Raw genomic sequence first — 11,866 nt, 5'->3', positions numbered from 1 at the left:
CCATCAAGGCACTGAAGCATGTGCTGCTTATGTGTCTCCTCTATGCAAATGACCATCCTGGGCCATCAGGCCCATAGACTGAAGGTTAATGGGCCACACTGGACTCAATCTGAACTCAAGTGGTTGTATAATATTATATAATTGTCAGGTTCTGTACTGTATGACCCCACCCTCAATGACTCTTCCACGTTTGGCCAACTGGCATTGCTGGCCATTCTATGTTTCCCCCTCTCTGTCATCTAGTCCATCCCTTTCCTATGCATTTAGTCCCTGATCGGCCAGCAGATGTTGCTGGCCAACCTGCTCCCTCTGTGTTAGTTCCTAGTGTGTTTTCCCAGGTCCCCGGACTGCTGTGTAGCTTGGTGGCTTGACCGTGCGCCACACAGTCTGTGAACCCTCTGCTCGTGGGTTTCAGGCTGGCCTCATGTGGCGTTTTGCATTTACTGGTTTTCTGTTTCTTTCCCCAAGCGTTTATTATTTTCGCCTTCCTGTTGGCGAAATGGCAAAGATATCATATCACAATTTTTTTACAGTTATATCACGATTTCGATTTTATCACAGTATTTATACTGATTTGAATGATAGACTTTTTTTTTTTTTTTTACTGTTTTGCAAGTTACTGAACAGTACAACCAAAGTATTTTTCTTTGTAAAAATGTAGTCCTGAAGAACAAAACAGGATTTTGGCCAAAGAACATTTCTGAACAGATTTTAATCAGTTTGTGCAATTTTAACAACAACTTTATTTAAAGCAAAATAAATACTTAAAGTTACTTCAGAACAAAATATCAACAAGAATAAAAACTTACAAATGGTAAACAATAAAAAAGGCAACTCTTATTACGGGCTAATGCTATTCTTAAACTATTACTGAATTATTCAACATTGTCATTTTAACATGACATGACAATACCTCTTTAGGTAAAACAATAAATGGGTCCTTAAAAGGGTCAATAAAGGGTATAAATGTAAACTTAAAGTTAAATTGTGGTTCTCTCGTTATACTGTTTCGGATGTTGTCTCTTTAAGTGATTAAAAAGGTCCGTCGTGTTGCAGTCTGACGCAAAGTAACGACTATTTGTTCCTTATCGTCTGGGTAAAAGCCAAACCACTTCCGTATCACCGATGCAATGTTTTTTTTAGGGACAAACTCTTCCATTACATTCTTACTTTCAGCCATCGTTTCCTGCTACACTCAGAATCAAAGAGAATGGCGGAGTGAGAACTGTACGTCATTGATGTAGTTCACTTTGGTTGGTCGAGCGCTCTTTCTATAAGGTGGGCATTAAGCGTACTAGCAAATAGTCCACTTTGGCTGAGGAAAAATATTTGGAAGAGCACAGAGCCGCAATAGACAGATCGAATGTAATCTATATAGACAATTGAACGATCTCTCTGCTTGGCAGATCGTCACCACATTGATCGTCTTCACGATCTCATATCGTCATATCGCTCACGCCTATCCTAAGTTCAATGGTTATTATCAGTTACTCTACCTGTTGCCTGTTTCTCTGTGCCAGTATTTCATTGTTCTATCTGTTGCTCCTTGTCCTGCTCCCTTTGTGATTGTTTGATTGTTTTGATGATTCACACCTGCCTTTTGTCAGTCCTACTCATCTGTGTATTTAAGTGCCTGCCTTTGTTCAGTTCCTATCATTATATTAGGTGCCTGTGTTGTGGTGTGATCCTTTGTGTTGGACGTTCTGTCCCCTTGCCTGTTCCTGGGCATTTTTTTCACTTTAGTAAACTCCCTTTTTGTTTCAGAGCAACTAAACATGTCATCACCTTCTGTTTCCTGCCCGTGTCACGCCGCTGTGCCGAAAGTATCGTATAATATGGAGCTTCCCAAATGTCTGTGCATAGTTTGAAAACTCAGTGATACAGATGCCAATTTGTACCTTGCAGCCATACTTTGTTGGCAATTCCCAGAGACTAGAATCCTCAGTGATAGCAAGTCTCTCCGACAAGCTGGTGCAGTGCTGGTGCAGTATGGCTGGATACGCCGCAACAGGTGGTTGAACCGGTATGCAGACATTCAAAAATTGAACTGAAGTGCATTTCTTCATCACTATGACTCACTGTTCTTATAAGGAGGCTATATTCACCTTCAATGTGGCTGTTCACATGCAGTGGGTGAACTGACCATCACCATTTGTGCTGTTATCTTTGAAGAAGACGCCATAGCGAATCTTCCTCTTCGTTCAGCGGGTGAAGCATACTGCGCACTGACATATTTGTGTCAGTTTTTTCTGTGGTCCTTTGTTGATTGGGCTGCCTGTGCCGTGCATGATCATGGGCTCAGAAGGACCTACACACATTCAGAGCCTTCGGCTGTCCAATTGGATTCCCTCGTGGGCCAGTGGGCGGCTCCCTACAATTGTTAGGTTCGAAGGAGGACGGGCAGGCTGGACGCAGCGAAGGACGAGGCAGGTAGGTGGAATACCGGCAAACAAGGGTTTAATTGGACTGACGGGGGGTTTAGCGATGCACATAACCACAATGACCGACATCAGACAGGGCAAGACGTGGACTAATATAGAAGAGACAAGTCGAAATAACACGGAACAGCTGGGCACAATCGGGGAAGCACACGTGGATGATGAGGGATCGGACACATGAGGATCGGACGAGCTGAGCGTGACAACAATCTCCTGCAACTTCAGCCTGGACTCCAGTGCTGGTCAGAGTGAAGTCAGAACTGTAGTTAGATCCACCTTCAGTGAATCGTTCTGCAGTTCCAGATGCATGGCTTTTTATCACTGAAGGATGTGTCGCCGATACAAAACAAAATAAACTATCTCCTTCAGTTTCTTGTAACAATGTCAGTGGCAACCTGCTTGATCGCCTCACCTGAGGAGTTGGGGCTCCCTACTGGATTGCAATGTGTGATCTGTTGCTGTTACTGTATGTATTTAAAAATATGAAATGTGTGTCTGTGTGTATAAATAATGAGAGTTAATTTTGATGAAAATCGTAATATATTATAGGTGTATTTTAACCCTGTTACACTTTTGTCACTGAAGGACATGCTGCCAATGCAAAGTTTGAAAAACAAAATTGCAAAATATCTCCTTCAGTTTCTTGTAACAATGTCACTGGTAATCTGCTTGATTTTCCCGCCTTAGGAAACCGGGCTCCTCTCTGGACAATTGAAGGGGCATGACTGCAGATGAAACAGCTGCTATGTGTGATCTATCAATGTCGCTCTATGTATTTAAATAATGTGAAAAGTGTACATATATATAATGAGAGTTACTTAATTTTGGTGAAAATCATATTTTATAAACATTTTTTAACCCTCTTACACATACTGAACTTTATAGAGCTTTGGTTTAACTCCCCCCTCAGCACCTGCAGTGAGTCCCAGCTGCAGCAGTGCAGTCACTGTGCAGTCTGACTGAGGGAGGTTTTTGTACAGCTCTGTATCACTGTGTGAACACAGCTTTACTACTGATCCAGTGGTAACTCAGACAGTAATAATCTCCTGCATCTTCAGTCTGGACTCCACTGATGGTCAGAATGAAGTCAGACCCGAAGCTAGATCCACCTCCAGTGAATCGTTCTGGAGTCCCAGACTGACGGCTGCTTATATCATAGATGAGGAGTTTAGGAGGCTCTCCAGTCCTCTGTTGGTACCACGACACACAATTGCTGCATCCTGATATAGGGCTGCTGGTTTTACAGCTTAAGATCACAGTTTCTCCTACAGTAACAGCTTTTACCACAGGTGTCTGAGTCACAGTAATCTGCCCTCTGGATTCTAAAAAACATAAATAACATTATTTGAAATATTTTAAGAAATACAATTATATCATTACCATAGTTGTTTGTATTATAGTGTTTGATTTTTAATGATGATGCATTGAGACTGACCTTGGATGCAGAGGATGAGCGTCCAGATGAAGATGGTGATTAAAGTCATTGTCCCTGTGGACTGTGTTACTGTGAAGGACGACTGTGAGTAATAGAGCGTTAATCTCACAGGTTTATAAGCTGCCACAGGTCACTGAGGGACGTGCTGCTAATGCAAAGTGTGTCTTTCATGCAAATACATGTGATGCATCTGTTTTTAATAACGGGAGGGCAAACTTTGGTTCTCCTTCACACTGTAAGCAGTGGTTGTTGGAAATATTTGAGATTTTTTTCATATTGTGAAAAAAATGCAGTGTAATAACGATTTTAAATGTTTAAAATAAAGATTTTATCATTTAAAATAAGACTTACACTGTTTAGGGTGTAGATTCACAACTAAACATAACTAAAAATAACTGATCCTTATGATGAAATGATCTGTTTGTTGTAGGACTGCAATCTTTATTAGGTATATATGTTTGAGTAATTTGGCCTCGGTTTCATCATCAGTTTATATCCGTCTTCGAAAATGCAGCTTAACTGTAATGGAGGGGCTCTGCTTGACAAGGAGTAACTGCTGCCAAAGGAGTGGAATGGGTGGACTGGAAGGCACAGTTTGTATACTGCTGTTAATGCCAGAGGAAGTTTGGCACTCTAGTTAATGAGTCACTGATGCACTACGGGCCTCAGCAGACGGAGACCCCTCCCTGTTATTTCACGTGGTCTGGCACTTCATGGCGAGGTTCTGTTGTTCCTAAATGCTTCTACTTTGCAATAATCAGACTTACAGTTGACCGTGGAATATCTAGCAGGGAAGAAATTTCACAAGCTGACTTATTGCGAAAGTGGCATCCTATGACAGCATCATGCTCGAATTCACTGAGCTCTTCAGAATGACCCATTCTTTCACAAATGTTTGTAAACCTGACTGCATGGCTGGGTGTTTGGTTTTATACGCCTCTGGCAATGGGTCAGAATTAAACACCTGAATTCGATGATTAAGAGCTGTATTCCAATCTGTATAGTGTATCCTGTATCTGTGAATAAATGTTGTCTTGATTACTTCTCGGTTGTCTGAATTTGCTGACTCGAGGACATTCTGGGTATACGGGGTGCTCTACGCTGGCCAGGCTTAACATCGATTCCACATATTTCAATGGTGAAAATATGTAATATGTGGTGTAATATGATTGTCACACCAGACATATGCAAATATAAAAAATAAACTAATTAGACAATTAATAAAAACACACCAAAGCAACCAAAATTAAGACCATGATACATAAACCTATTTGTTAAAAATATAAAAATAGGCTTAAAATGTGATGTTGCTTCCTTGTAAAAAAGCACAATGGAGAGCAGCAATAGGAAAAGGAAGTAACACCTCAAAAGAAGCCTTAAAACAACTTGTTGGTTAAAACTATACAGTATATTAATAAAATAATTACTGATATGTTGTGTAGCATATTACACATAACAAGAACAGCATAGGAACATTCAGGGTGCTCCCAAGGACTTGTGTAGGTAGCAGAATCACATCTTCCACATGCTAAAGCACCCACCCTCTACAGCAGTGTGTCTTTGCTGTGCAGCGTTACACCTCTCCTCAGCCACAGTCTGGGGATTCAACACTTGAATCAGCAGGTATTAGGTTAGCGGATGCCTGATTGCACAATTTTCTGCCATTGTCAGTTAGGAGGAGTGATTCACCTTAACAATTCAAAAGATGTGACTGACCACATAGCAAGTTTGGTTGGTTGGCTCATTATGTAGCTTATGTAACCAGGGTTGTTCAGAATTTATGAACTGCATTTGGAATTGACTTGGCCACACCCTATAAGATGTTGAATTGGAACAGCAGTAAGAATTTAATTCATTTCACTTCGATGCAATCATACAACACATACAGTACAACACAATTTAATCTAGCAAAGCATGAATAATCACATATCAGATTTACTTCCAAAATGGTAGATGTATATATTAACCTTATATATGTACTAGTGAATGAATTTTTTTTTGCATGATTGTAAGATGAAAATTGTGTAACTGTTTTAGCCTGTTCTAATAATATGCATTTGGTTTAAATCAGCCCTCTAAGTCCTTTTCCATGGTCATATATTTATTGTTTTTGCATATTTAACTGTTTATGCGTGTCTCCATTCATGAGCAGTCTGCACTACCTTTTCTTGTGAATGTCAGTGGGTTTTCAGATGGACAGGGCTGTGATAGGGTTTCTTGTATGACTGTATGAAGTGCTGCATCACCATGGTACACAAAATCATAGTTAGGTTATGCATTATATAGGTGACACTTCAGTTGTTACATTCATTATGAATAACAGTGACATGCACAGACTTTTCAGGCAGGTGCTCAAACAGAAGGCCATGGCTAATGGGTACTTTTTGCTGACGTAAATTTTCACGGTGGGGGGTGTGGGCGGGATTCAGAGTTTGCTGTTTATGTTAACATGTTGGGTAATTCATATTTTTTTGTGAAAAATTGTTTTATTTTGAAAAAGCAAAATAAAAAAGCACCCCCCCCCCCGCAGGTACAAGCACAACTATCAGAAATAAGTACAGAATACAGGAATATTATATAAAAGGTTAATTAGTTAGACAAGATTATCAGAAATAAAAGCTCTTAATCCGGTCAAAAGCAGTACTCCATCTCATCAGTGTTTGGGATCTAGCCCCATACATCCTAGCGGTTGACAGCTCCATTGAGATAATACTAAACACATTAAGAGCCCTTAAGCACCTACACATTAAGTGTGGGGGGTTCCAACAGCTATAACTAGTAACTTCTTAGCTGCTGTAAAAGCAACAAGGCGGCGGCTTCTCTGAAAAGGTGTGAGTGCAAAAGCTGAAAAGTCTCTTAGAAAAAACAGGTTAGGAGTTAAGGTGATGTCCTTGTCCAATAGGATTTAAATATCATTAGCTAACTAACACCAGATTGAATTAAGAGCTGAGCAAGTGCCGTGTACCCCTTGTGGACATAGGTTGCCGTTGGGAGAGCTGGAAAGACGCGTATAAAATCGTTTTTAAAGGTGTCAAATACATTATGTGCGCTAATTTCCAGTGCATCATCTGATGATTGGGATTTTTAGAGGACATTGTTATTACTTCCCATGTGTGCTCAGAAAATGTGTCTTACACATCGACTTCAAAATCTTTTGACCAAACTGCAACTGTTCCTAACGGTCTGTATGAAGATCTGAGGAGAAATGAACATATAGAGAAAGCAGAGATAGAAAAGGCATTGTCGAAAAACATTAAATTAAGGAGAGGATATTGTTGTGACCGCCGGGTGATCGGGTGAGCGTGCAGGCAGGCGAACGAGCAGGAACAGGCAAGCAGGCAAAGTACCAGGAAACGGGGTTTACTCTCAGGACTCGGGGCAGGAAACAGACGACAACTAACATCAATGACAGACAATGAACTGAGGCAAGATGGGGACTAAAATAGACAAGACAACAGGGTACAGCTGGGTACAATCAGGGAAGCACACGTGGATAATCAGGGGGCGTGGCACACACAGGGATCGTACGAGCTGGGCGTGACAGATATAGAGGCAACTCTGAATTTAAAGGGACCCCATAGGCATGGAGAGCTGATCTAATGCACAAATACATAAAGACTGTAACGGCAGGGATGTTATATTGAGCCTTAATATCCTGAAATGTCCTTAGACCTTTATCATTGAACAGATGCCCAAAACTGGTGATATTGCATTCTGCCCACTGAGAGCATCTACTGTAAATGGAGTTACCAGATAGAAATCCATGGTTATTGAAAAGAGGAAGGTGGTAATGCCAGTTTGGTATGGGGCCAGCCGGTCTTTCCAAAGGTGGACACCAGATAGGATATAATTGGGCCAAAACGGAGATTACATTGCTTTGTTGAAATACTGCAAAAGACCAAGTCTTTTAAATTATATGGAGCCACCAAGGATTCTTCCACTTTGGAGCCTGAGTTGAACCAAACTGATAAAGGGCGAAGAATGAATGATTGAGCAAAGAGTTTAAAATTAGGAAAGGAGAGAACTCCATCCATCCTACTACGCTGAATAGTGGTCAACCTAATGCGAGAGCGCGTCCCATTCCAGATATACTTGAGTAGGATAGAAGCCAATCGGATCCAGAAGTGAGGAGTGGAAGGCAAAGGTAAGATGGCACTGTAAAAGGTCACGCATGGTAGGATATTCATTTTAACAACTGAGATGCGCGTATATAGGGAATTAGGTAAATGTGTCCAGTTTGAAAGATTGGTACTAATGACTGACAGGATTTTCTTAAATTATTGTTCACAGCCCTGGTGCGTGCCTCTACTCAAAGAAAAGGACTGTGAACATATTTGACCTGTTAAAACAACTGCCCTGGGATTATTCTGTAATCATGCTAATAAAGTCAGGACATAAACCCATATGTTCCAGGACAGACCAAAGGTAGTGGAACTCAAGGCGTTCAAAAGCTTTCATAGCGTCCAAAGAGAAAACACCACAGGGGTCTTCGATTGATCAGCAGAATAAATTATATGTAGTAAGTGACGGAGATTGTCAGAGGCGGAACGAGAGTTTATAAACCCTGTTTGGTCTTCATGAACCAACTTGGTCATAATTGATTCGAATCGGCGTGAGAGAACTTTGTCATACAATTTGACGTCTACTCCAAGCAAGGAAAGTGCACGGTAATAACAAGATGAGGTAGGGTCCTTATCTTTTTTCAAAAGAAGGGAGATAACCGCCCTGTTGCAATCTTGTCTAAAGGACCCTTGTTTAACTGAATAATTTATCATGTCAAGCATGAGTGGAGTTACTTAATATTGGTAAAAATCATATTTTATAAACATGTTTTAACCCTCTTACACATACTGAACTTTATAGAGCTTTGGTTTAACTTCCCCCTCAGCACCTGCAGTGAGTCCCAGCTGCAGCAGTGCAGTCACTGTGCAGTCTGACTGAGGGAGGTTTTTGTACGGCTCTGTATCACTGTGTGAACATATTTTTAAGAACATAAGAACATAAGAACTATACAAACGAGAGGAGGCCATTCGGCCCATCAAGCTCGCTTGGGGAGAACTAAACTAATAGCTCAGAGTCGTTAAAATCTTATCTAGCTCTGATTTAAAGGAACCCAAGGATTCAGCTTGCACTACGTTATCAGGAAGGCTATTCCATACTCTGACTACACGCTGTGTAAAGAAGTGCTTCCTTAAATCCAGCTTGAAATGTTCTCCCGCTAATTTCCACCTATGGCCACGAGTTCGTGTATTTAAACTAATGCTGAAGTAACTATTTGGTTGAACAGCATCCAAACCTGTTAGAATCTTATATACCTGGATCATGTCCCCCCTCAGTCGCCTTTGCTTGAGACTGAACAGATTTAGCTCAAGTAACCGTTCCTCGTATGACATTCCTCTAAGACCAGGAATCATTTCTGTGGCCCTACGCTGCACCTTTTCTAAGGCCACAATGTCCTTTTTAAGATATGGTGACCAAACCTGCACACAATATTCTAGGTGAGGTCTCACCAAGGAATTGTATAATCTTAGCATTACCTCCCTTGACTTAAACTCCACACACCTGGAGATATACCCCAACATCCTATTGGCCTTTTTTATTGCTTCCCCACACTGGCGAGAATGGGACATGGAAGCATCAACATACACATACAACATTTTACTACTGATATAGTGGTAACTCTGACAGTAATAATCTCCTGCATCTTCAGCCTGGACTCCACTGATGGTCAGAGTGAAGTCAGTACTAGATCCGCTGCCAGTGAATCGAGATGGAATCCCAGACTCACGGGTACTGCCATAATAGATCAGCAGTTTAGGTGCCTCTCCAGGTTTCTGCTGGTACCAGGCCATGCAAGCATAAGAGGTCCCAGCACCATAGACTGGGCTGTTCGTTTTACAGTTTATAGTGACAGTCTGTCCTGAGGAAGCTGATATCAACTCTGGAGTCTGAGTCACAGTCACTTGTCCTCTGGATTCTGAAAATACAAAATATAAACATATGAACAACTGAATAAACATACAAAATTTCCACACTTAGAATCTTCAGACATCTAAATGAAAAATGCACAATTTATCAAGGAATATGTTGCAAAAATACAAGTTTGTTCTGTTTTACCATGAGTGAGGATGAAGAGCAAGATGCTGAGGCTGATCAAAGTCATGTTTGTTTGGAGTCTGTTGTGATGAAGGGCAGCTGTCAGTCATGAAGTGTTAAACCTCCTGGAATATAAACCCTCCCAGAGCACTGAGGCATGAGCTGAAAATGCAAAGTATCTTCTGACTGACATCATAACCACAGAGAACATATGTATTATTTGTTGTTCCAAAATGATAACCAGTTCATTATGCCCAGGAGAAAGGCAAACCTTTAATAGTCTGTTTGTTACAGTGGGACATCAAAGGTTTTAAAGTGAGGTAAAATCAAAATGATGACTGATATAAATGTGCCATCTGCCCCCTTCCGAGACTCTCAGACCTCATTTCTGTCCTTCCTGGTTCCTGTACTAAAATTCTGTGATGAATTAGCAGGTTTCATGTGCATCAGATACATGTGTTAATGTGTAATGAGGCTAATGTTGATCCCATCTGCAGCAATAATTCTTATTACATCATGTTAACAGTTATGTATTGCAGGGCTCAGAGTTTGAGCTGAGTGCCTGTGTGTCTTGCTGTAGCTTAGCTTGTGTTATTCCTGGGTGTTTGTCTTGCTAAGTCGGCATGAAGGGCATCACTAGGGCTCTGTAGCCCCCAGTTAATGTACGCTAATTACTTTAAATGGTGCGCTCTAATTCATTTTCTTTATAACCAGAATCTGCTAGTAGAGACTTATCCCCCCTTTTCATAAATCTCTAGTGACTCTCTTGGTCGGTGCCCCCTCAGAATACAGTGCCCTAGGCGGTTGCCTATGTCACCTAAAGGGTTGTCCGGCACTGGTTGGCAGCATTGTTGCTGGCTTAGTGGTTTGTGCAACACTATCTTGTTTCTTGGGTCTGTTGTTACTGATGACCAGTGTCTTGAGTTCCTGGTCCTAGTTAGCCTGTGTCTTGTTGTAGGGTTCATGGTCCTGATTAGCCGAATTTCCACAGCCGGTAAGTTGGGAAACTGGTGTCTTGTTCTTAGGTTTGCCGTGATCATGCTGGTTTGTGTTTCAGCCCCACTTCCTGTTTCCTGGGTCCTGCTTCCTGTTCCTCTGCACTTGAGTCTGCCTTTTGTGCACCTCGTCCTGGAGCCGCCCAATCAGTCAGCAGCCCCTAGTCCCACTGATCACCTGTTTATTATCTCAGGGGCCAGTGGGGAGAAAACCTGGCTTTGTGGATAGATGGCCCAGTTCGGGCAGCTCTCTTTCAGGATGCTTGTGAAAGCCAACAAATGTGTTTTTAACTGAATAAGTCCCCATCGTGACACTACCTACTCACATTGAGCCTCCAGGTGCTTAATATTTCCTAATTGAGTAAAATACACTCATTGGCCAGTTTTTTCAGTATCACTTCAAGTTGGACCCTTTTCATTCTCTCCAAGCAGCCTAGTTTTGTGACTGCACTCATTACCAAGGTGTTTTCAGCAGCTATTGCATTTCTTGTACAGACCCACTGAGTGTCCAGCCAGTCCAGTCTGCTGGACCCCCAGGTACTTAAACCACTAAAGTTTGCAAGGACATACATGCTCAGATCTGCACAAACCTGTAATTCTGGCAAGAAATGATTAATGATTATTACTAAGGTGATTAATTGCATATCTGCTCATCAGACTGGGTCCAGCGTGGCCCATTAACCTTCAGTCTATGGGCCTGATGGCCCAGGATGGTAGTTTGCATAGAGGAGACACTTTGCATAAGCAGCACATGCTTCAGTGCCTTGATGGTGCTTATAATCCTCTTCATAACACTTCATGACTGACAGCTGTCTGTACTTCACAGCGACAGACACCAACACAGCTATGGCGTCTATCAGCATCTTCATTGTGGTCTTTGCCTTTTTCACTCAAGGTAATAT

General features: G+C 41.6%; 1 gene segment (V, D, J or C); it reads right to left on the bottom strand.

The window, feature by feature from the left end:
• The window catches only part of LOC125738142 (Ig kappa chain V region Mem5-like), a 76,418-nt gene extending 66,367 nt beyond the window's left edge, over positions 1 to 10,051 (bottom strand). The window contains 2 exon segments of the V gene segment in view: positions 9,704 to 9,850; positions 9,991 to 10,051. Of these exon segments, the coding sequence occupies positions 9,704 to 9,850; positions 9,991 to 10,036 (193 nt within the window).
• Positions 10,052 to 11,866: the final 1,815 nt, after the last annotated feature.

This window comes from Brienomyrus brachyistius, chromosome 3 (genome assembly GCF_023856365.1).
Source record: "Brienomyrus brachyistius isolate T26 chromosome 3, BBRACH_0.4, whole genome shotgun sequence".
Taxonomy (NCBI): Eukaryota; Metazoa; Chordata; class Actinopteri; order Osteoglossiformes; family Mormyridae; genus Brienomyrus; species Brienomyrus brachyistius.
This window is presented reverse-complemented; position numbering and strand designations above follow the sequence as displayed.